The sequence below is a fragment of the Desmodus rotundus genome, chromosome 8 (genome assembly GCF_022682495.2).
Source record: "Desmodus rotundus isolate HL8 chromosome 8, HLdesRot8A.1, whole genome shotgun sequence".
In the NCBI taxonomy this organism is placed as follows: domain Eukaryota; kingdom Metazoa; phylum Chordata; class Mammalia; order Chiroptera; family Phyllostomidae; genus Desmodus; species Desmodus rotundus.
The window spans coordinates 124,674,755-124,700,318 of NC_071394.1; the positions used below are offsets into that span (position 1 = coordinate 124,674,755).

General features: G+C 52.4%; 1 protein-coding gene across 7 annotated transcripts in view; it reads right to left on the reverse strand.

Annotated features, from left to right (window-relative positions):
* SCN5A (sodium voltage-gated channel alpha subunit 5) overlaps positions 1 to 25,564 on the reverse strand; it is a 92,874-nt gene that overhangs the window by 35,518 nt on the left and 31,792 nt on the right. For 3 of the 7 annotated variants that reach the window (XM_045199826.3, XM_024565673.3, XM_024565669.3), the window contains exons 6-14: positions 24,083 to 24,174; positions 20,646 to 20,876; positions 19,076 to 19,139; positions 17,658 to 17,799; positions 17,009 to 17,206; positions 15,932 to 16,111; positions 14,991 to 15,362; positions 10,038 to 10,170; positions 8,852 to 9,090 (exon numbers count right to left, since the gene is read on the reverse strand). In XM_045199826.3, coding sequence (XP_045055761.2) covers positions 8,852 to 9,090; positions 10,038 to 10,170; positions 14,991 to 15,362; positions 15,932 to 16,111; positions 17,009 to 17,206; positions 17,658 to 17,799; positions 19,076 to 19,139; positions 20,646 to 20,876; positions 24,083 to 24,174 — 1,651 coding nt within the window. Of the gene's footprint in view, positions 1 to 8,851; positions 9,091 to 10,037; positions 10,171 to 14,990; positions 15,363 to 15,931; positions 16,112 to 17,008; positions 17,207 to 17,657; positions 17,800 to 19,075; positions 19,140 to 20,645; positions 20,877 to 24,082; positions 24,175 to 24,310; positions 24,403 to 25,564 lie in introns of all 7 variants that reach the window. The other 4 variants (XM_024565679.3, XM_045199825.2, XM_024565672.3 and 1 more) reach the window with 2 other exon arrangements.

The window sequence follows — 25,564 nt, forward strand, 5'->3', positions numbered from 1 at the left end:
GTGAGCCTTCCTGGCACGTAACATCATGGCCCCTCCTACCACACTGCTCATTCCTCTTCCTCGTTTCATTTTCCCTTCCCTCACATACCTGCATCTGACGTACCATGTATGTAGCTACATCTCTGTCTGTTGAGTCTCCTCTGAGCTGGACTGTAAGCTCCGCAGCAGGAGCAACCTTTTCTGTCTTCCTGCACCTCGAACAGTGCCAACCCACTTACTTGTGTGTGTTCCTAAGGCCTGTCTGCAAGGCTTCGGGGTGCAAATGCTCATTTGGGGGGAAAGGAGCTCAGAAAGATCTCCTGCCTCACTTACCCAGGGTCACAGCTATTTTGGCAGCAAGGCAGCAGATATTAAGGGGTGCCGGAAGCCAGGAGAAAAAGAAAAGATGGCAGGGGCTCATGGAGGATGCCTTTGGGGAGGTGATGAGCAAAAGAACCAATAGCATCATCTCGGAGCTCTTTGGGAAGGCAGGATCTGGAAGACCCTGGGCCTGCGGAAGCAGAATCTATACATTTGGACCTAGATCCCCGGGAGATGTGAAATTTGACGAGTGCTAACATTGGACCTCAAACTTGGTGCCCTTTAAAGTGACCTAGGGAGTTTTAAAAATGCTGACACCTGGGTCATCACCCCCAGCAATTTGAGTTAAATTGGACTGAGGTGCAGCCCAGGAGCCGAGATTTAAAGAAATATCTGGGTGAGTCTAATGTGTAGCTAACTCGAGAAGCAGCTGCTTTAGAAGTACATGGATCTTGGAACCAGACCGCCCTGTCCAGGGGACTGCCCCAGGCTTTCTGAGGCTGGGTGGGCGGAGCTGGGCGGTTCAAGATGTGCAGAGAATGGCAGGTGGACCCGGTTCCGAAGCATGGGGTGTCCCTGTGTAGTCTGGGCCAGTGCCTTCAAATCTCCGAGCCGAGTGTCCTCCTAAGTCAAACGGGGATAACAATAGCTCTGCAGGAGCTTTCTAAGAGTCGGAGCTAATGGATGTAAAGTGGATGCTCCTACAAGAGGGCGATTACTGTGACCGCCGGCAGCATTAGCTGTACGGGGCAGAGCGGCTGGGAATTCCAGGCCCGGGCAGCCTCGGCCTTCGGATACACACACTCAGAGGGATGCGCCGGCTCGCTGGGATGCAGCAGACAAAGCGTGAGTGGGGGCCGCTTCCCCTGGCTGCTGGCAGGCAGTCCACTGATCCACGGTGCTAACGGTGGCTCTCCGGGAAGGGGGTGGACTTTGGGGGAAGCTTTGCATATGTCTTTTAATGGGACCATGCTGTCCATACCGTAAACGGGCTTTTAAAAACATGGCAGTCTGTGAATATCCTTCCGCGCTAATTAAATAGGACCTACCGCGCGCGGGTGTCCAACCCACGGCCCATGCAGCTCAGGATGGCTGTGAATGCAGCCCGACAAGAAACTGTAAATGTACTTAAAGCATTACGAGATTTTTTGGTGATTACATGTCACATTGTATTCAATGTGTGGCCCAAGACAACTCTTTTTCTTCCAGGGTGGCTCAGAGACGCCCAAAGGTTGGACACCCCTGACTATAATAGCATCATTTTCTTTTTCTTTCTTTCTCTTTTTAAACAGTTCCGGGACATTCCACTGTACACACAGACGCGCCCTAAGTAGAGAGTCTGACAGTGGCGCTCAGTGACAGTTTTTTACTAACTCCAGGAGTTGCCTGGGAGTGCTTCTCTACAAGCCCGCCAATACCGGGCAAAGGCCCTATTTTATGGTTGTTTGTTTGGTGTGTTTCTTCTTTTGTGATATTGCCTATTCCAAGCCTCTGCTTACTTTTTCTATTAGAGTATTTGTCTTTTTTTGTTGTTATTGCTTGCAAATAATGCTTTATATATTTAGGGTATAATCTCTGTGTGTACTCTACGCATTGCAACAATTTTCCTGCTTTGCCGTTTGCCTTTGTCATTATATTTTCTAAAGTAACAAAATATTTTAAGCATGAGAGAAGCACAGAATAATACAATGAGTACCTTTGCATCTCCGTTCACTATTAACGTTTTGCCATATTTTTAACCGAACCTTGATTTATTATTCCTTACAAAATAATGCCAAAGACTTAAAGCACATTTGCTACATGGTAGGCACCACGCTGGTGCTTTACACCCATTAAATCACTCAGCCACCACACGAGATACGAGACGCGCAAGGGCGCTACGCTCTCTGTGCAGACAGGGGAGCTGAAAGACTCACTGTGGGGAAGTCAGGAAGTCAACCCGCCAGCTCACATGATGGGGCCTGACATCGAGTCTAAGTACTTCGGCTTCTACCACGAAGAGTTCGCTCTGTGCCGTCACGGGTAAAACTGAAGCCACCTGCAGTACCACATTCACTCCAAGGTAATCACCATCCTGACTTTCATGTTTATATTTCCTGTGCCCTCTTACAGTTTTAAAAAAAATGTATATAACAACAATATGTAGTATTTGCATTATTTTAAGCTACATATAAATGGGCCATGTTGTATAAGGGGGGGAACCCCAAATATACCCCCCAAAACATGGTATTTATAAAAAATTGTGTGTTTATTTTTACATGTTTATACTTCAGTCACTTTCAAAGTACTCTCCATTTGATACAATACACCTACTGAGATGTTTTTTTCCACTGCTCAAAACCAGTCTTTGAACTGTTGATTTTGATGCCTTTTAGTGCTTCTGCCATTTTTTGTTTCACCTCTTCCATATTGACAAAACGATTCCCTTTGAGGACTTTTTTTCAACCAGGGAAACAAACAAAAGTTGCTTGGGGTGAGATCAGGTGAATAGGGAGGGTAGGGTATGGGGGTCATGCCATTTTTGGTCAAAAACTGCTCAACACTAACTGTGTGGGGTGGGTGGGTGCACTTGTAAATCACTCATCATGAAATGGGCAAACTCGTTGAAAGTCTTAAAAAAAAATTCACTGAGACTGAACGCAGCCTCTCACAACAACACCAGCTGGTACACTGGTGAGATGGATTCCTAGAACACACACCTAGCGAGGGAAGCATGTGATAAAAGGGGTCCACCCTCCAGAAGATCTTTCTGTTTTTTGGGGGGTCCCCCCTTGTGTATGTTCTTTTTTGTAAAGTTCCTTTTATTCTAAACTGCACGTTTATGAGATTTACCCATATTGATATGCGTACAGTGGTACCTCGGTACTCCACGTTAATTCGTCCCGGAACTGGTGACAAGTGCTGGAACGGATGAGTACAGAATGATGAAGCATTTTCTCTTGCAGGGTGGCGCTGTGACTCACAAAAGTTCTAGCAAGTGCCACAAGTCCTGAGCAAGCACCAAATGCTGAAACATTTTTTTCTCGTCAAAATGCAACCAGTATGGGGTTTGACACTTTCCGAAGCCGAGAAGCACGGAGGTGTGACTGTATGGGTGTTTCTTCTAGTTGTGTACAGTATTTCATTGTACAAATATACTATAATTGATTTATCTATCTTTTAATGGAGGGGTGAACATTTATATCGATTTCAATTTTCCCTACACCTAACAGTTTTCTTGTCCATGTCTCTGAGAGACCTGACACTTTGTATCTGAAATTAAGTCACAGGGTCGGCACATCTGTCATTTACCTGGTTGTACAGTTGCTTCCTGCTGCACCAAAGCCACACTCTCGCAGAGTGTGAGTTCTCACCGTTTCACATCCTCGTCAACACATGGAAGTTTATTTTTCATTCTCTTAGGGGTGAGAAACAGAATCTCAATGTTGCTCTCATTTGCATTCCTCTGTGTTTCTTTTCGTTTGTTTATAACCATCTGAATTTCCTCTTTGTGATTTGCCTGTCATTTCCTTTGTCCACTGTGCCTGTCTTTTTGCCAGGGGGTGGTCCCTCTTTTCCTCACTGATGTGTAAGCTTTCAGTCACTGTTCTGGATTTCATGTCTTTCTAGTTAAATACTTTTCGCAATATCAATTTCTAGCTTATGGTAGTGATTTCAGTTTGTTTTATTGTATGCTTTATTTGATGGGTATTTTTTAATCTTAATATAAGTAAATTTATCAATCTTTCCTTTCATCGTATAAATTCCTTATGTTGTCGAAGAAAGCCTCCCCAACCCCAGGATTTTAAATATTTGCCCCCCCCCCTTTTATTCTAAAAGCTTAAAAATTTTGCTTGATCACGGTTAGGTTTTGGATCCAATTCCCTACAACTAATTAATGAGTATGGTGTGGGGTAGGGATCTAAATGTATTTTTTTCCCTCTAGATAACCCCTGTGCCCAGCGTTATTTATTATTAAATAATCTCTCATTTTCCTGCTGACTTATAATGCCACCTCTATTATTTATCACGTCTCCAGACTCGCATTCCCATTTCTGATGCTCGGTTCAGCAGCCCTGGTCCGACTCCCCATCTCTGCACCGATACTATGATGCTTTCATTGCTCTAACTTCATAGTGCATCGTGACCCATACATGCAGGGCAAGTTCCCCACCTTACTTCTAATGTAGCCTGACGGACTTTAATTTCCATATGCATTTTAGTGTTACCTTGTCAGTTCCCATCAAAACCGTGTTGGCATTCTGACTGGAATTCCATGAAATATCTAGGTTAACTTGGGAAGAACGGCTCCCCCTACAATATTGAGACTTTCACTCACAAAAAAAGGCGTATCTCTCCACTAATTTACGTCTTCTATGTTTTTAAAAACATTTTCCATATAAAATTTATAATCTTTTGCTATATTTATTCCTAGATTTCTCATCGTTTTATTGCGCTTTGTTTTTAAGAGTGTCAACTTTAAAAATCCCTCTCTTCACGTGCCCACGGTGGCTCAGAGCAGAATCAATTTTGGTAATTGTGCCCGTACCTGCTGCACTGATAAACTCTCTTATTAGCACTCCTAGTCTTTCCGTAGGTTTTCCTCATCTGGAAAAGAACGTGAGACCTGTTTGCTTCCTCTTTCCCTTCTCTGGTGATGGGCACCGCCAGCAGTGTGGACTGGAAGCAGGGAGACAGGCGATGTAGTGCACTGGGTTAGAACGTGGGCTTCTCGATACAAATCTTGGCTCCACCACTTTCTGGCTGTGTGACTTTGGTTAAGTTATTTGTCTGCTTTGTGCCTCTGTTCCCTTATCAGTAAAATAGGGCCAATAATGATAGCATCTTCCTTACTGCTATTATCGTCTTCACTATCACATCTATGTACAGTTTCTTTTTTTTTAAAGGATTTAATTAATTTATTTGTAGAGAGAGGGAAAGGGAGGGAGAAAGAGAGGAAGAGAAACATCAATGTGTGGTGGCCTCTTGCATGCCTCCTACCAGGGACCTGGCCTGCAACCCAGGCATGTGCCCAGACTGGGAATCCCACTGGCGACCCTTTGGTTCACAGGCCTGTGCTCAATCCACTGAGCTACACCAGCTGGGGCCAGTACCTGGCTTTTAACAGGAAGGCTGCTAATGTTTCATGGTCAAGGATGTTATTTACCATAGATTTTTATAGATACTTTGTCAGATTATTTCTAGTTTGCCAAGAGTTCTTACCACAGAGAGTTTAATTTTACTAAGCTGATTTTTAGATGTCGAAGGGAACATCACATGTACCTGGAATAAACCCAACTTGATCATGAGGAATTTTCTCCTTATTTATTTGATTTTTCTTACCCATACACTGCTGAATTTGTTTCAGTTAATTTTTTTCTCTTTCTTTGTGATGTTAAGTCTCCTCTTGATGCCCTGGCTGGTGTGGTTCAGCAGGTTGAGCACCGGCCTGTGAATCGAGAGGTTACCGGTTCGATTCCTCAGTGGGGCATGTGCCTGGGTAGCAGGCCACGACCCCAGGTGGGGATGTGAGAGAGGCAACCAATCGATGGTTTTTTCCCTCCTTTTCCCTCTTTCTAAAAAATAAATAAAATATTAAAAAAAATATCTTCTTGGTAACTTCTATTTTTCTAGAAAAGTTTTTGCTTAGTTTGTTTAAAATTTACAGGCATTAATCCTGGCTGGTGTAGCTCAGTGGATTGAGCATGGGCTGCAAACCAAAGGGTCGCCGGTTTGATTCCCAGTCAGGGCACATGCCTGGGTTGCAGGCCAGCTCCCCAGTGGGGACCATGTGAGAGGCAACCACACATTGATATTTCTCTTCCTCTCCTTCTCCCTCCCTTCCCTTCTCTCTAAAAATAAATAAAATCTTTAAAAAAATTTATAGGCATTAAGTTGTTTATAATTTTTTATACTGTGTTTTAAGCTCTGCTCTTTGTGTAGTTATGCTCTTTTCCATTCTTAATTTGTTTATTTGTGCCTTCCATTTTTTATTTTAATCTTGCTAAAAGTTTGTCTATTAGGCTTTTCAAAAAATGGTTTTTTTTTCAGACTTTTCTCTAATTACACTTTTAAAATTATGTCCTACTTTCTTCTTTAATTTTCTTTGAGTTTTTATTTATTCTTTCTAACTACTTGAATCAAATGACTAGCTCATTAATTTCCAACTTTTCTTTGTTAATGTATGCAGATTGAGGCAGGCAGGGTTACAGTTCTGAGTACACGGGACAGTTTATTCTTGTACTAGTATTTGTCAATTATCGTATTATTTCCCATTACGAGCAACTGTAAACCACTTTCGCCTCACCCTGTATCCCGTAGGCTATAAACTCCCCCCTAGGGACCGCAGTTGCTGGCTGGGACCAACAGGCTTCCTTCTTTGTCATTTCCCAGCGTCGGTGTGTAGAGTTTTCCTGGTTCACCATTGTACTGAAGGGAGCGTTATATTCCTACGGGACTACTCAGTTCCAACCCCTACTCACACCATGCCAAAGACATGCCTCTACACACATGATCACGGAAACCCGAACCCCCAGATTACTCAAATCACCAACTGTTCCCCCGTCCCATCCGGGCAACTACAGAAGCATCTCACGTGTTTACTGCTGTGGCCTGTAAGTCCCTCTCTGTGTTTGGCACTTGGGCACTTGTGTTACTTCCTCATGAACTTTGCTATGCGTGTCAAAGACCGTTTGCTATATTTCTGTTTTGCAGTCAGAGGCTTTCCGAGCTTTCTTGTCTACCATATTGCCGGGAACGGAAGTTTCACTTGCCTTTTACATTTGATTATATGATGGGCTAAAAGTCATTTAAACCTATAAATCTTTTCCTTTCTGGAATTTGTCTTTAGTGACACTCTTCAAAAGGCTTTTCCCATACCAAGATTATTTACTCATGCTTATTTTTGTGGTTTTGTTTGTTTCCACTTAATATTTAAACCACCTAACATATATTAACTGCGAGACAGTAAAAACCTTATATACTAGCAATAAAGCTACCCAAATAGAACAAGATGTAGCTATAATCCAACTACGTGACCTAGTAGCAATAATGGAACCACAGGTTTAACACAACTGCAATCCAATCACTACTTAATGATGCAGGGAAGCCAACAGATCTCTTTCTCACCTGGATTTGCTGCTCCGTCCAAACCAATGGCCACATTCCATCAAAACTACAGTCAGCCGAGGCCCCATGTCACCACCACCTAAAGACCAAGACGAGGGAGCCACAACCGTGTCCTGTGCCTCCTACAGACTGAGATGCGGCTTTCCCTTCCATTTGCATATACAAGCAGAACGATAGCAAAGGGACCCACACTTGTGAGAAAATCTGAGTAGATCCTGCTGAGAACTACCTAGAGCCCTGGATATGGAAAGCAGTAAGAGAAGATGATCTTCAGACCCCAGAGTGTGGGGGACCGGCCTGCCTAGTGGGGGGGTCGGCATCTGTGCAGCTGGGACAACACAGGACCGGGTCTGCAGTAAGAGGTTAGAGCGAATGGTCCCCACCTTTCCCCCAAACTCAGTGACGATCCCAGTAGCCCTTTCGGAGGCCAGTGGGGGCTTCGCCAGCCTTGCTCGAGGATCCCTCGGGGAATGGCTGACCCCGGGTTTATGGGCACAGGGCCGATAGGGCTCTGTCACTCAGAGTCTGGGGACAGTAGCTACATGCCCAGCTCTGTCACCACTATGTCACCTCTCAGGGGTCAGTTTCTCATCTTTCTAGTGAAGAGGTAGGACGTAATTTAGTCTCCGGGGGCGGGGGAATCAGAGTTAGAAGCCAGGCATTCTGACTTCCAGGGAGAGCTCTTTAATAACATAACGACGGTAACAACCACAGCCACCATTCGTCTTCCTGCCTATTGTTTCTCAAACTCCGAGCCAAGCACATCGCACACATGGTCTCATTCAGTCCTCATCAGCGTCCCATGGGGCTGATGTTGCCACGCTAATTTTACTTTTATTAAATTCAACAAACATGTTCTGCGCCAATTCCTGAGCCTACGTGATCTGCTTGCGGTCACATACAGTTAGTAAGAACTGAGTCAGAATTCCAATCTAGCTGTGCGTGGTTTACCCACGGCACCCAGCCATCCATCTATCCATCCATCCACTTATCCGGCCGGCCAGCCAGCCAGCCAGCCAGCTCTCTACCCCTCTGTCCATCCTTCTCTCCATCCAAAAACCCGTCCATTCTTTCCTCCATCCACCAAACACTGATGTCCACCTACGGAAGCCCTGGCTGTAAGAGAACTGCCTCTTTCTGCACACACTTCCCTCTTCCCTCTACTATCGCCCAGCTTCTCGTTCCCACGCACTTCAGGCTCACCCCCCACCTCCCTTCGGCTTTCTAGCCTCTGGGCACGTTCATGAACCTTTATCCCCAACCTCTTGCTCCCAGCTACATCTGTCAGTTCCTTAAAAGCCGATCCTGAAGCTCCCTACTTCAAGGCGCCTTCCGAGGTGACTCCCACGTCAGAAGATGCTTCTGTGCTCTGGATCCCTCCTCCTCGAGCCATGAAGACTGCGACCGCCCGCCCACTTTAGGGGCAGCTTCCGGGGGCCCTTACCAGGTTTCCGACCTGCAGCATGTCCTCAAATTCAGTTGTCATGTTGTAGTGTTCCAGCGCCATGAAGAGCGTGTTCAGCACGATGCACATGGTGATGGCGAGGTCAGCAAATGGGTCCATGACCATGAACTTCACTTTCTGCTTAATGGACATCCACAGCGGGCAGCAGTCCCAGATCAGGTAGTGCTGGGCGAAGCGGTTCCAGCAGGGCGGACACTTGCGGTGGGACTCCTCCAGCTCTGGGGGCACAGTCAGTGAGCTGGTTTGTTTTTGCTGACGGAGTCACACACAACTCATGGGAGTCAGAAAAGACGTGTGACTCAGCCGGAGAGAGGACAGGGCTCAGATATGGCAGGGGGACAATAAAGGGGGCAGGGAAGACTAAGGGAAGGGGTGGCCTGTGTCCCGAGCCCATACCCTGGAGAATATGAGAAGCAGGCCATGGGGACAGGGGGCTAGGATGGATGTGGGGAAACCTGGGACAGGGCAGATTAGGACAGATGTGGGCTGTCTTCCAATAGTCCCACACAGACGTGGGGACAGTCAGAGCAGGACAGACTGTCAGCAAACAAGGAGAACAACATCTGAGACAGGCCGGTTCAGATATGAAGGACACCCAGGATAGAATAGGCAGGAGTAGCTGTGGACATCTGGGGTGTATTAGAACAGACAGGGGGTGCCTGGCACAGGCCAGGAAAAAGTGAACACCTATGGGACGAGACAGGGGATGCCAAGATCAGACCAGATTGGACGTGGGTCACCGAGGGTGGGACTGGCCGGGACAGATGTGGGATGCCTGGAAAAGCCTGTGGGAGATGTGGGAATGGCTGGGGTGAGGCTAGAGCAGGCAGACTTGGGACAGGATGGTCCCAGGCAGACATGGGGATGCTTGGGAGAGGACAGGTGAGACGGATAAGCACCTGGGACCGGCCAGGACTCTCGCAGGAACGTTTGGAAGAAACATGGACATGGCTCCTGAGAAGGCGCAGGAGAGAACAAGCTGAAACTGATGAAGGGACACCTGGGCCAGGGGACACAGACTGAAGGGTCTGGAACAGCTGTGGGGATGTACAAGGCAGGCCATGCAGCTGGGGGAAGCCTGGCTTGGCCAGGATAACGAGGCCTCGACCAGAAGTGGGGAATGTTTGGACAACACAGAGGGTGTGGGGGATTGGGCGGTGCTGACCTTCCAGTGCACTGGTGAGGATGCTGACCGCGCTGAGGGCACGCTGCCGCTCTCCTGGCCCCTCGAAGCCATCCACACATGGAGCCTGGGGGGTCAGCGTCGGGGGTCGGCCTGGCTCCTCCGATGGAGTGGTCTGGGTACAAGCAGGAGATATGCGTCAGCCTGGGGACGGGGCTCTGCTGGACCTGGGGCAGCTGGCCCAGACTCAGGTTGGGGAGGTCCCAGGGAGACAGGGTGGGGGTCTTGGTGCCATACTGGGTGCTGGGCTTCTCAGCTCCCCACTCCCTCCCAGTAACTCCCCCCATCCCTCCCACCAATATTATCTCCTTCGTTCTCTGTTCTTCACCATCTCTCAGCAGTGGTGACTCTTGAGTGTGGACAGGCCCTATATAACCAAGTTCTATTAACCAGAGGCTGCTGCTGTACGCGTGAGTCCATGCAAAAACGATCTGGGAGTCCTAACTGACCACAAGCTCCCTAGAGTCATGAGCATAAAGAAGCTGAAAAATAATGCCCCGTGCTCTACGGTGACATTAACACAAGCCTAAAGCACAATGCTTCGACATAGCTGGTGGGGAGCTGTGGTGGAGTCAGTTTGGCTCTGTCTACCAAGAAAACTTTAAACCGGTTCTGCAATTCCTCAGCTAGTAATCTAACCTCATAAATAATTAGACACGTGCACCAAAAATATACATACAATGGTGTTCGTTGCAGCATTTGTTCCTGTTACTGTAAAGACAGAACAACTAATCAATAGGGAGAATTTTAAAATCAATTATGGGTACAATCCGACTCTGGACCCTGACACAGACAATGCAGAGAACAAGGCAGTGCCACGTGTGTCCCCCGGGGAGCACGTCCCAGACATCCAGTCTGATGGGAACAAGGCAAAGACTTGGAAGATACACGCCGAACTGGTCGAGTGGCTGTATCGGGGAATGGGGCCGTGGGGGGAGGGAAGGGGAGAGAGAAGTGCCCGCTCCCTCCACGTACTTCTGCACCATTCGATCTGTTTGCAACCTGCAAAAGCACCGTTTCTGTCAGTCAAAGCAGTAAGTCTGCAAAGGGAGATGGAGACGCGTCTGATGAAGGCAGGTGGCAGCAGCATTCTCTCAGCTTACTGGGCACCGCCCCCCCTCCCAGAACGAAGGGGGGACACACAAAGGCTTCCTATCAGCACAGCCTTGCATAACACAGTCTAGGAGCTCGTGCTGAGCATTGCTGAAGGCACCTGGCTGCTCAGCATGCAAAAGCGAGGTTCTATCATCTCTACAGGTCACAGGGTGGGCCTAGGCTACCCAGGGTGGCAGAGCCAGGGCCTGGGGTGGGAGCCAAATCCATCAAGTTCAGGTCAACCTTTGTAATTGGTGGCACTGCCCTGAAATGTTGTCTAAGGAGGTAGTGAGTCCTCAGTCACTGGAAGTATTCAAGCAGAGGCACCTGAGAAGGGCTGAGGTGGCTGGTGTAACAGTGGTACCCTAGGTACTACCGAACAGCTTAACTCACCAGCTTGTCTTAAATTCTCCCAACCTCTCTTCTCCTCCTTTACTGTTGGATAGTTGGGAGTTATCATTTAGCAAACGTTTACTCTTTCCCCTTCCAGCGTGGGTAAATAGACTTCCGTGTCTCACTGATGACATGCTTGCTTTGGAAAATGCAAAGTTAGTGGACCTGATGTGGACGGAAGCCATCTGCCTTGCTGTGGTGCATCAGTAATCCTCCATGAAAAGAGCTTGCCCAGGTAGCTGCCCCTCCTTCAGCCTGGGCCTCTGCACAAAGGTGAGAGGAGCAGCCCTGAGTCTAACCCACAGTGGGGAGCCAAGCCAATTGAAGTCTGAAGCAGAGCTGCCCAGCCAAGCCCAACCCAGAGCAGCCAAACTACTGTCCACCTGCAGGTAGTGAGCTTGAGAATAAAAACTTGTTGTTCACCACTGACTTAGGGAGTCGTTTGTTACACAGCGTCACTGGCAATAGCTGACAGATACACCATCCTAATGCAAGCTCTCATCATCTGTTTCCTAAAACCACCACAACAGCCTCCTCACTGGCTTCTTCTCCTCCTCCTATCCTCTATACAACAGAAAGAGGGTCCCTTAAAAATCAGGTCATGATACTCCTCTGATCAACAGCTCCCCCAACCCATCGCTCCCCAGCTTAATAAATCCAAACTTTTCTATCACCTACAAGGCTCTGCATAGTCCAACACCTAACTCCTCAAACTCATTCTGGATCCCTTTCCACGGGTTCCACCACACCTGGCCTTGCCTGGCTCTCTCATCCTGTGAACATGTCAAGCCTATGTCTCTTCAGAGTCTTTGCACTTTGTCCCCTCTTTGTCCCCTCCACCTAACATGCCACTCTCCCACACCTTCATGGCTGGCTCCCTAAAGTCATTTACTGGCCAATTTTAATATCACCTCTGCTGGAAGGACTTCTCAGATTATTCCTACTAAAAGCTCCCATCCCCCAAGCTCCCCTTAGCAACTTTCTATAACATGACCCTTATTGCTACCTGGATACAGTGACCAATTAACTGTCTGCCCAGCTACTATGTAAACTCCACCAGGGCAGGGCTCTTGTCCATTTTGTTCATTGCTATAACCCTGGAGCCTCAGACACTGCTTGCACTCAGCGCAGCCCGCTGGGAATAGAGGGCTTGGGTTAGAGTTCTAGCTCTGCCTCTAACTTGCGAGATGATGGGATGGGTAGGGGGAAGAGGAGGAAAGGCTAATGAGTGGCTGTTGGGTGTGCCTCACCCAGCCCCAGGTGGCCTTCAGGGACAGGCACTCCCTCGAAGACAGTGGACAAATTAAATCTTCACACACACCCCTCCCGCCTGCCCCAATCAGGATAAATTAAACATGAGCTGTCTGCTGGATGGCCCTTCCTCCCATGCTGATGCAGTGCCCACCATATGCCTGACACTGTGCTTTGTTTTCAGACTAGAACTGGGCAGAACTGTCTCACTGGGAACTGAGTAGGAGCCAAGAAGGCATTCCCAGGGGCCTACAGCCTGCTAATCTCTTTAACTTTTCAATGTCTCCATCTTCGTCCACTAATTCCTTTACCTTTGCCAATGACCCCCTTGGCCAGCTAATCCCTTTAAGGTTACAAATGGGCCCTACAGAAGTGAGAATGGGTGAAGTCAGAATTCCGGTAATGAAGTGTTTGAACTTGGACTCCTCCTGACCTGTGCACTACACCGAGATGATTTTCTCCCTAACAAGATTAGGAAATTCTATTAGCTTCCAGGCTGCTGACCTGGTTCCACAAGGATGAGACTCTAGTGCTGGACAGGAAGAGGGGTCCACAGACACTGGGATTTGGTGTTCCTGGGAAGCCAGACACCCCACCCTACAGGCGACAGCCAGGGGCCTCCCCAGGCCCACCCAGAGGCTGTGGTCTGCCCCCAGTGGGTTCCCGGGACCCTCGTCTGGACTTCTTGCTCCAAAAGTGTGTGAGGGCCCCAGGCACTCTGCAATGTGTCTGGAGTCTTGATTCCTTCCTGCTCAATAATTACAGTAACAGATAAAAACAATAATAATTACTGGAACATCAGGCAAGGACTGATCTAAGCATCGGGCAGGTTTTAACTCTTTTAGCCCTTGCACAACCTGCTGGCGTGGACATTAACTTTATTTTCCCTTTGCAGACGAGGAAAGGGAGGCACAGAGAACTGTATTAACCAGTGCAGAGACTCGCAGCTAGACCAAGAGTCTAAGTGAGATGGGCTACTTGGCCATGCGCAGGTTCCCCTTCAGCCCCATCTCCCTCCCCTCCCCCTTCCTGAACATTCCCCTGTCCTGTCCTCGCTTCCTCAGAAAGCCTGCCCTCTTCCAGCTCCCTGTGGGCATCGGGGTCTGAGTCACATGTCTGCCCTTTGTCTGGGCGGGCTGCTCTGGGCCCTGTGTTGGGGATCAAGGGTCTACAAGGACATTCCATGGTGGACTGGGCAGTCATCTGTCGGTCCTGGGATCAGTGGACTCAGAGATCAAAACTCTAACTGGTCTTCCCGGGCCTAGCCTGTCCCTCCTCGTTACCTTTTTGACAATAACTCTGATCCCCCTCCCCTGTGATCCCTGATTCCAGCCACACTGACCTCTCGGCATTGCCTCCCATAGGCTAGGCGCATTCCTGCCTCAGGGCCTTCGCACTTACTGTTTTCTAGGCCTGGAACATGCTCCCCTCCCCACCTCCAATGATGAAATGACAGTATGTTATTACAACATCAACATACCCATGCATGTCCTAATTGCTTTACCCATGTTAGCCCATTAATTCTCGCAACAGTCCTCAGATGGGTATTTTTAATCTATTTCACAGATGAGAGATACACAGAGAAATAAAGTAACTTGCCCATGGCCATAAACCAGGATTCTAAACCAGTCTGTCCCCAGAACCCGGGTGCTGTCCACTCTTCCATACTAGCCCTCTGAGTTCCAGAAAGCAGCCTCGCTCCCACCCTTGCCTCCTTCCTGTCTTTGCTTAAATGCCTTCTAATGAACAGGGGCTCCTTCTCCCTCTTCTCTGCTTCCGTCTCTTGTAGGACTTACTACTTGAGCTAACATTGAGTCACCAGTTGTAATGCATGGAAATACTTCACATTTGGTGAAAAACTGTTGCCCCAAATCTGGCAAGCATCCTCTTGCCACTCTGGCCCTTCTCTCTGGAGCCTCTGGACGGCCCAGGGTCCAGCAGCTCTACGGGGCTGACACGTGGCACACACAGCCCCTCCAGGCCCCTGGTCCTGTGCTACCATGTTGTTTCGGTGCCCAGGCCTCACCAGTTGCTAAATATTTAACTATCACCTCTGTTTATCACTATAACACACCCGCAGAACCCTGCACACACCTGGTGCTCGGAAAACGCTTGGTAAGTATTTTTAGACTTGGCCCTGGTGATGGGTTGGGAGACTGGATCTGCCCTGGTGCTGCATCACAGGGGCTGGCTCACCGTGTCCAGGGGGCGCTCCAGCATCACAGGGCGGAGGAGGCCACTCCCTGGAGAGGTGGCCTCAGGGTCACCGGCCCCCAGCAAGGAGACCACCCCGTTGCAATCTATGGTGCTGTTTCTTTTGCCGTTGAGGGCGTGGCTGGGAGCTGAGGTCCCAGGACTGGGCTGTGCCTGGGCGCTAGGCCGGCGCAGGGGCCAGGGCACCAGCAGTGATGTTCGATGGCTCTCGCTGTCCCCTGCTGTACTGTTTTCGTCATCTGCAAAATCTGTCTCAGAACCCAAGTCTCGCCGGCGAAAGGTGAAAATGCTCCCGCGCCTGGAACGTGACTTCACCGAGGTCCTGCTGAAGCCATGGGTGACGCCGAGATGATTCTGAGGGCATAGGGAGAGGGGACAGGACCAAGACAGCTCTTCAAGTGCTCCCAGCCCATATCCTGTGGCATTGGCCCCAACTCTGCTTCTCGGAGCTTCGAGGGCTTCAGCCGGCCACGTGACTCTGGGTAGCTGAGCGAGGGGGTACTCAGGGAAGGGGTGGAGGGCTGGAGCAATCTTGGACCTTCTGGGATCTTTGCTCACCTGGAGCCTGTGCTTCTCGGGCTTTGAGACAGAATCTCACCTGGGCCTGAAGGTGGGGCTAAGGGAGAGGAGGCAGGAAGGTTCCTGCTTTATAGACGAGCCTGGCCCGGACAGCCTTGTGCCTCCCTCATATAGGCCTGTCTGCGGTGTCTGACCAATTCACACAGTGGGGTGTCTCCCAGCCCTGTCCAGCTGCCCAGGGCACTCCAAAAATGGCCACAGGAAACAGGAAGGCTGGGAGGGGCTTGAGGGTGCTCTCCTTTGCGGAGCAACCATCGGGGCAGTGACTGTACCAGGGACCTAGCACGAGGGCTTTGGATACCACATCTCCCACGACAGGGTCAGAGCCACAGCTGGGGACTTGCCATTGCTCTGGGACCATCCTCCGAGTCCGACTTGGGGAACCTGTCATCTCCACACTCTTCGGTCCCTGAAGACAATCGTTTTCTCCTTTTGCTCCTTTTCTCGTGGGTGGTTACTGGGGCCAATGGGGACATCTCCAAGGAGCTGCGGGACACGGTGTCCACACCCCTGATGGTGAGGGCCTGGAAAAGGGTGGAAGAAGGGATGCCTCGGTCACGGAGACTCCAGGCAGCCTCGGGCTAAGACTGGCTAGGTAACCCCCAGTGTCTCGGCTTTTCCCATCAGTAAGTGGACTTGGGCACTCCCTCCCAAATAAGGGCATCTCGGAGGGATGGGCTCAGACAGACCCAGGATGTTTGGGAAAGATCAAAGTCAGGGAGCAGGAAAGTGTGGCTGACATGGGCAGCTCCTGAAAGAGGGGAGAGTGTGCGACAGATGGAGGGGGGGTGTTCACGAGCAGACGAAGTGACAGAACCAGAGGTCAGAGAATCTTCTAGAAGGTTTGGCTGTTCAAAACAGGTGCTGGAGGTAGTGGCATGGGGCAGTGAGAAGAAAGTAGATGTCCACAGCCTGGCTTCCAACAGGCTTGCTCTGTGGCTACGTGCTGGGCTGGCTCAGGCCTCTGACCCTGGACACCCACTGCCCCGCCAGAAGGCCCCCCCGACCAGGATAACTGTGCCCACGGACACATGGGTCTCTCTCTCTTTCTTTTTTTCAATCCTTAGCTGATGATAGGTTTATTGATTTTAGAGAGAGAATTAGTGGGGGGGGGGGAAGAAAGAGAGAGATTGATGTGAGAGACAAACATCGACCGATTGCCTCCCACATGTGCCACACCCAGGGATTGAACCCTCAACCTAGGTATGTGCCTTGACTGGAGATTGAACCTGCAACCCTTTTGGTGTAGATGACAACACTCCAATCAACTGAGCCACCCGGCCAGGGCCACATGGATCTCTTTTACCCAGCATGCACTATGTTCATAGGAAGCACCTCTACCCAGAAGATACCATGGTTGTAGGGAGCAGCTTTCCCCAGCAGGCACCCCGAGCCAGGGGCGGGCACGGCCGCTCACCCACCTCATGCTCTTTCTTGAGCAATTCCATGGCCTCCTGGAATCGTTTTTCCTTCTCCTCCGTCTCAGCGATGGTGGCTTGGTTTTGTTCCTCGTAGGCCATGGCGACCACAGCCAGGATCAGGTTCACCAGGTAGAAGGAGCCCAGGAAGATGACGAGCATGAAGAAGATCATGTAGATCTTCCCCGCGGACCTCAGGGTCTAGGGGAGCGAGGGGGCAGAGGTCATTCACACTGGGCCCCCTTATGGGGAGGGGTAGAGTGTCCCACTTATAGAAGGAAGTGTGCTACAGAAAATGACCTACACCCAGGGGATGATGTCCCATCCACAGGGGGAGACAGCATGTCACCATCAACAGGGGAACTGTACCTACAGAGGGGTCTATTCCATCACATAGGGTGGAAGGGCGTCCCACTCACAGAGCACAGTGTTCTATATAAAGGGATGGGTACTTGGTCACCAGCAACAAGACAATTTCTTTGTTTGCTGAGCCCGTCCCTCAGATGCACGGGTCCTGTCCCCAGACCCGCCTCAGCTCTTGCCAGTGGAAAAGCTTCTGGGGCCACTGAGGGCAGGTACAGCCTGGCCCCGGTGCGGGGTCCTGAGCCCGTTTGTGGCATCCCTCTGCTGGACCGTGCATGCGCACACACACCTGCTGGTAGAGGCGCTCCCAGCAGTCCTGAGTCATCAGGCGGAAGAGCGCCAGGAAGGCCCAGGCGAAGGAGTCGAAGCTGGTGTAGCCGTGGTCAGGATTTTCACCTGCCTTCAGGCACCGGTAGCCATCAGGACAAGCCCTGCAGCCAGACACGCAGGCTCTGTCTCATGCTGTGAGGGGTCCTCTGCCCCCGAGAACCTTGCCCGGCCTGGCTCGTCTTCCTGGGCAGCCGGGTGTATTCCCGACCGCTTCCTGAGCCTCACAAACCTAGTGCCACACTGCTCAGTCCTGCTTCCACAGCATTTCATACTGTGCCTCCTCCTGCTTGGGTCACTGTCTTCCCCTTTTCTCTGCCAACAAGACACCCCATCCCCACGACTGTCTGAGCTGCCTCTCCCCTCGCAGAGGAAGTGCTGAGGGCTTGGCTCACGTCTCTTCCTCTCCCTGCCTCTGCCACGGGGAGTGAGCGCCCAGTGCAGGCATGCAGGGGAGCAGTGAGGCCTGGCTGAACTGAGCGGGATGGAGCAGGGCGAAGGGTGGACCAAGGGGCGGAGGGGTGATTCTGGGGTGGATGGGCTGGGGCCTGGGCATGTCCACAGAATGTGCGCATTCCCACAGCTGTCCACCCAGGGGCAATGAGGCAGACCCCCAGTGCACTGGGCTGGAGGGGCAGCCTCTCTTCTGAAAAGGGAGCACTGAGCTACACTCATACATGCTTACTATGCACGAGAAAGAGAAGGGGCCGAGGGGGCTGGGTGTTTAAGCAAGCAGGAGGACACAGCTAGGGGCCTCTGTGCCTTGCCAATGTCCTCAGACCCTGAGACAATCTCTTAGTGGCACAAAGGGCTCTGGAACTTCATGCAGAGGACCTTCCCCACCAAGTGACGTAAGAGTGTGCCCCCACCCCCAACAACCTACAGCACCGTCACATGGCCCCTGCCCTGGTGTGCACATGGCTAGTGGGCACTCTGGGTCCCACACTCAGGGCAGGTCCGGGGCCCGAATGCCCTGCAGGAGGGTCCAGGCTGCTGGAGCGACCATACTCACTCCAGACCCGACCGAGGGATGGATCTGCAGGGAAGGAGAGGGTTGAGTGGGAGGGGGCAGCCCTGGAGGGCTTCTGGACGGGGATGGAGCCAGGGTTGAGCTAGTAGGGGGCCCTGCAGGGCCTCCTGGGCTACAGCCCAGTGCCACCCCATTCTTGGGCCTCTGTTCACTCTCCCTGTAGATCTGCACCCCCTTCACAGCTATCTCCTCTGTCACACGGGAGAGAACTAGAAAGCTGCTGGGCACCTGGCAGGAAGGGAGCCATGGGGAGGCTGTGCTGCCCCTGGGGTCAAAGGCAAAAACTGGCTTAGAAAGCACCAGGAGACCCCCGGCTGGGGGAGCTGGCCCGGGGGGCGGGTGCCACATACCCAGCGTCAGAGCTGTTCCCACATAGTAACACATCAGAGGTGCCGTTCTTGAGCAGGTAGTTTTCTGGAAGGGAAACATCCGATGGTGAGGGGTGTGGTGGCCCGGACTCCTGGGTTCCCACCTTACACCCAGGCTATGGAGAGCTGGAGGCACTGGTGGTCTTCCCACCTCCCCTCTGCCCCTGCCCTGACCCCACCCTCTGCTCCACCAGGTCCGAGGCAACTCCAGCTACTTCCCTGGCCTTCCTCCTCCTCAGGCATTTGGCTGCCAGGGTCCCCAACACTCTCTGAAAGCTCAGGAAGTCCCCACAGGGAGCTTCTGCACTTTGCCTCATGCCACTCAAGGGGCCAATGGGGCCCTGAACTAGGAGGCAGGGGTCTGGGCAGAGTTCCAGCCTGGCTGCTGAGTCACAGCCCAGCTCTGTCTGGACCCACTTCCCTGTGCATCCAGTGGTGGAAGCGATGCCTGCCTGCCACAGTCACTGTGGCCAAACTGATCCCCTCCGCCAGGGCTGGCGCTGGACCAGGTGCAGCCCAGGACCTTCCTATGTGGCCAGCCGTCAGTCCTTATTACTCACCGCTACCTGCCCTAGTCTTGGGCAGCATTTCCCAGAGTCTGGTCCCCAAACCAGCAGCGTCAAGCATTAATCAAGAACCAGATAGAAATGTAACTTCCTGAGTGCTGAGTGCCCCTGCCCCTCAACCTCCACCCAGCTCTACTGACTCAGAAACTCCGGGGATGGGCCCGGCAGTGTGTTTCCCGAAGGCCCCCAGGTGACTCTGGTGCACGCGAAATTTTGGGACCACTGCTGTGTGGCCCCAGCTGAACCACAAGCAAATTTCCTCATGGAGTTTCTGTCTACACTTCACTTCCTGAAGTGGATTTCTGCTGTGTGAGAGTCCCTGACTCCACACCGGCCCTCGGGGGCCTGGTGGTCTGGAGCATAGCCTGCAATGGTACCTTCCTCTGGTTCAGGCCAGTGGCACCAGCCAAGAGACATGCTGGCCATCAGCCCGCAGAATGGAAATGCCAACCGCAGGGCAGGGAAGCCAGAGGGGCTTACGTGACTGGACAACCACCGAGCTTGTCCCATCGCCCTCACGGAGTTCTGGGGAGCACGTGTGTGGAATTAACATCCTGGCAAGGAACCCTGAAGTCAAGTGAAAAGTCAAATGCCAAGCAGGGGGGCCTCCACGCTGAAGCCTCATAAGCTCCCCCAGCTCTGTGACCCACCCTTTCCCAAACACACCTGTCCCTGTAGGCAGGGCGGTCTCCTCACCACTCCCTGTCCTCCAGGGTCAGTCCCACCTCCCAGCGTGGCAGCTCCTGCTCTGGTCTGGCTCTCCATCAAACCCCATCCTTCCCGACCTCTCGGCCTCATCCCCCCACCTTGCCCGGGTACTCACGAGGGCGGGCCCCTCAATCTGAGCACACAGCTGCACCTCTGAGGGCTCCAGCCGAGTTTGGATGACTCTGGAGGGAGGCCTGCCCTGTGGCAAGGCCTGGGTGGGCAGTGGCCCAGCCCCGAGGCCCCATAAAGCCTTGCCTGGCCCCAAGCAGAATCCATACCTGGATCTTTGAGGTAGACGTCCAGCGATTCCCAGACCAGGCCGTCAGCCTCCACGGAGCCGTTGGTGCCATTGACCTCCGTGAAGTTGCGCACGCACTTATGCCTCAGGTTGCCCATGAAGAGCTGCAGGCCGATGAGGGCGAAGACGCTGAGGCAGAAGACCGTGAGGACCATCACGTCGGCCAGCTTCTTCACGGACTGGATCAGGGCCCCCACGATGGTCTTCAGGCCTGGGGGAGGCGACAGCAGGCAGGGCTCACCCACGGCCACCTGCCTCCTGCTCCCCCGGGCAGGGGCAGGCCCAAGGGGCCGCCAGGCCAGGCGGGCAATCGTGAGGTGGGGGCAGAGTGAAGGAGGCCTCTCGTGGGCTTTTCAGACAAAAGTCCCCCTCTGCTCCGCTGAGATCCTGCCCTGATTGCCCTTGGGTGGGAGTTCAGTCTGGCTGTGTATTTTCAGGGCTCCCAGTTCTCCTTGCTCTCCCCTAGCCATGCACATGAATGGGGGGTGGAAAATGCTGTTTTCTTGAGGAAGCAAAAACTCCAGCCTGTCCCCCTCTGGCTCTGCCCCCAAGGTATGCCAGGCCTGCCCCTTTAAATGTAGCCTAAGGAAGGGAGATTGCGGTCAGGCCTCTTCCAGGTCAACAGAGGGGCCTCAGCCTTGATCCTGTGCTAGGGAGGGACATGGCCGTTCCTGGTAGAGGATCTAGTTCATGTGCTGAGGGATGCAGGGGGATGTCTGGCAAGTCCAGGGTAGGTGACGCCCCCCCTTCACCCCACTCTGGGAAAGGTTCAGGGGCAGGGGAGGGGTTGACCTATATTGCCTTTTCCTCCTCTGCTCTGTGCTCCTGGGACCCATCCCTGTCCATCCCGTTCCCCAAAGCGGAGAGGCGGTGATCTGTTAGTTGCCCAGCCCAGCTCCCTGCAGAAGCCAGCGCCACACAGTGAAGTGACAGACAAGCACGTGTAGACACCTCTGGTCTGACACTTGAGCTACTGCCGTACAAGAAGTTCGAGCACAGCATGGGGAGCAAGGGGCCCTGCCCCTTCACCCCCCTCCCTCGCCCCGTCCACCTACCCCCCCCCCCCCCGCCCCCACCGCCACAGGCGGCCAGATCTCAGATTAAGCTCCATCCATCCATCGTCCAGCCGGTTAATGTGTTAGGAGCACCCGTGGCAGCTGTGCCTGAGCCTGCTGTGCCCATGACCCAGAGGCAGGGAGGCAGCACTGGGCAGACGAGGGAGAGGGAGAGGAAGTCCCAGCCACGACGCTACCAATGCTGCCGCCTGCCCAAGGCTCAGAGGCACTCAGCGCGCTCTGTGGAAATCATCCTGGCGGATGTTGGCAACCACCTGGGTAGACCTTGCAAGGGTCTGGGCAGGGAGTGAAGGTGGTGGGGGGACTCACAAGCCTATGGTAGTCCAGAACTCCTCCGCTCTTGCGGAGGTTCTAGGACCCCTCAGTGGGCACTCTGGCTCTGCCCACTGGGCCAAGAGACCCTGCCCCTAGCATGGGGGTGGTGGGCAACAAAGCAAAGGATGGTGGGCAGCAGCTTGCCCACTCAAGTTGGACTCTGTCGCAAGGCTAGGCTAAAGCATCTTTGGCCTAAAGCAAGGTCCAGCAAGGCACATCCTGGTCTGTGGGGACAGTGTCCATGGGGACAATGTGTTGGTGAGCACGGACCAACCCCTTCAACGCCAGAGTTTATTTCTGGCAAGAATAATAGTGATGATGAAATAAAGGAATTCTTTCTGAAAAGACCCAGGAAGGGAAGAGTCCCGGGAAACCAAATGAAAAATCCTCCTGCTACTGAAGTTCTAACAGGTTAGGCAGAGAGCTCTCAGACACCAACGGTTATTCTATTCCGTCCCCGCTTTATGGGGAAGGAGACCAAGGTCTAGAGAGGACCAAGGCTATGCAAGACTCAGCTCAGGAGACACCTCCTCCAGGGAGCCTTCCACGATACTGACCACAACATTTTCCTAATGCCTACTTTCAGAGTCTGCTCTCTGCTGCTTCACTGGGTTGCTGGCACCCTGAAGAGATCCAAAGGAGCTGGGTTGAGACTGATGGGCTTCCTACTTTTCCCAAGGACTGAGAAGTATTTTCCTTTGTCAGCCTGTCTTACAAAATGGACTGGAACATGCCTTTCCTTAACTGCTACGGTCAAGTGTGCTTACCCTCTCTTGTGAGGTGTGTGCTGTGAGGCTGTCCCTGGGACCCCAGCAGACAGACCCTGAGGCTTCTGAGCATGTATGCGTTTGTCAAGAAAGGACACCTCTCCCAGTGGGGCAGCTCCACGGGAGCGGCTGGGAACAGACTCTTGCTACTGGCTCTCAGCTGGGGTCTGGGCCACTTGTAGGGGACAAGCAGCCCCTCTGCGCATCCCACAGTGGGTTCAGAGGGCAGGAGGAATGTTCTGAGGCTGGGTGTGAGCACAGCAGAAGGGGAGGGTCCTCTTATAAGATAATTAATGCCACCAGGGGGCTCAGAGCAGGGCAGCAACAGCCAAATGCAGGCCAGGGGGCCAGGCCCCACCGACTTTCCAAACCAGGAGTGAGTGCAACCCTCCCTCAGCTCTGACACCTCTCTGGATCCGTGGCTTGCAACCAGTCTCCAGCTGCTTTCTTAAAAGAAGTGTCTTCTCCAGCTCTCAGAGCAGCTGCATTCAGAACAGGCTCTAGAAAGAGCCCCCGGACTCTGAAATCACGGGAAGTCTTTTGGGAGCTTTCCTGAATCGATGGGGCTGGCTGACTTTCTCTAGAAGCCTCCTGGCCTGGGGAGGTTTCCGGGTACAATTGCCAACATCCGTCAAGGAGAATTTCTTCCTCAGGCTACCATGCGCGGTCTGCTACGCCTCTACCGCATCATGCAGCGAGGGCCGTTAGACGCCAAGGCCCGATGACGCCTGTCCGCAGAGTACACTCCGCTTTGCAACGTGGGGCTGGGGCTCCGGCTCTGCACAGATCACCCGCAGGGACACAAGGCCGGGCTGGGCACTCAGCCATGAGAGACTGGGCCAAAGTTTTCTTTTTATTGTTGTTGTTGTTGCTCCAGGGGTATATGTGATTTCCTTATCGGAGGATGAGGCTTCAGGTAGAAGCGATTCACACATAAGCTTTTAGCTATGCAAGCAGCTGAGTTGAGTTTGGGGAAGAAATTGCTATCTGGGGTCGAATCTGGATTCAACCCAGGGCCTGCCGTGGGGCGCTGTGTGTCCCCCGGTGTCTGTCAGAGTGGGCTTTGCTGGCATAGGCAGTCTGAAGCCCATCCCTGAGGCTTGGAGGACACAGCAGTGTCCACCGCCAATGGCTCCCGCGCCCGAGCTCTGGGAAAAGTATTCTGGTGACAGGCACATTCGAGGGGCCTTCCTGAGGTCGCCTTGACTCTCAGGTGGCTGGAAAGTCCCTCCAGCCTTGGCGTTTAACCTGATTTTCACCTGAAATGACTGATATAGTTTTCAGGGCCCGGAGGACGCGGAAGGTGCGTAAAGCTGAGACATTGCCCAGGTCCACAAATTCAGTTGTGTATCTGTAACAAGGGAAAGTCACACACGAGACAGTGACAACACGCCAAGAGGGGACACATGGGAGGTGGGGGCGGGGAGGGGAGACAGAGAGAGAGTCACTTGTAGCTGAGATCTGAGAGGCAAACCTGGGCATCTTACCTGGGATAACCGAAATAGTTTTTAGAGCTCTCAGGACTCTGAAAGTTCGAAGAGCCGACAAATTGCCTAGTTTTATGTTTTCTGATACATACCTGCAGAGTCAAACCACAGTTATTGGGAATTACAAAGCAGCGCCTCAGCCTGCCCCCTCCCCCCACCAGCCCTCTCCCACAGGGCGGGACGTGATGGCCCAGGGCCTGCCCCAGATTTTCTTCCTGATCTCCACCCTCCTCACACGGGCACCTCAGCCACGGTACCCTAAGGACGTGCACACAGCAAGCCCCAGGCGGCTTTCTTGGTGATGGTCCCAGGAGGCAAATACTCTGCCACATTGTCCATGACACTGGGGACCACAGTCTGAGGCTGTGGACACCGCAGGGTGAAGAAGGAGGCTTTTCCAGGAGGCCCTGGCCAGGGGAGAGAGGAAGCAAGTGGGCTTCTGATCTTGGGTTCGCTCTGCATCTTCTGTAGCCTAGACCATCTGCTTGTGCCAGGCTGCTCCGTCCAAACCAGGGGACCCTGAAGCCCCAGCTGAGACTGTCTCAGAAGTGTGGCTGGGTCTCCAGGACCGCACCCTTTCTCCTTCCAACTGCAAGTCTCTGTGTGAGCAGTGGCTCAGGAGTCCCTGTGCACCCAAGGGGAGAAGCAGAGTTCTCAAGCTGATGCTTTGGAAGGTGAGCAGGGAGGCTGTCTGAACATTCAGCTCCTCAAATGCTCACAGGCAATGGCCGACAAAGAGAAAAAAGCAGGAGGAGGGATCCTAGGGAGACTCCACCCCTTACCCCATGAGTTCATCCCAGGGTAACCCCAAAGCCCTCAGTGTCCCCCAAGGATGGCCCTGGGCCTCCACAGTAGGAGTGACCTCTGGAAGTGAGCTGCCCTCAGGGTTTGCTTGGACTCAGTGATGCTCTGCAGGGTTGAGTGGCCTCGGGGCTGCCGCCTACAACTTGGACCTAGGAGCCCTCCATAGGCTGAGGGGGAAGGAGTCACCTCTGGGGAGCAGGGACCTGCCCACGCAGAGTGTGAGGACACATGTGGACAGGCCATATGACCAGGATGTCTGAGAGATAGAGGGACAGAGTGTGATCAGGGCCATCGGGACAATGGCAAGCGACTTGTGATATTTAACCAAAGGCTTCGCAGCCAGGGTGTCTGACATTTAACCGAAGGTGTCTGATGTTTAACAAAGGACAGCGGACGCAGGACGTCTGATGTTTAACCAAGAGTGTCCGACTTGGTGTGTGAGTGATGTCA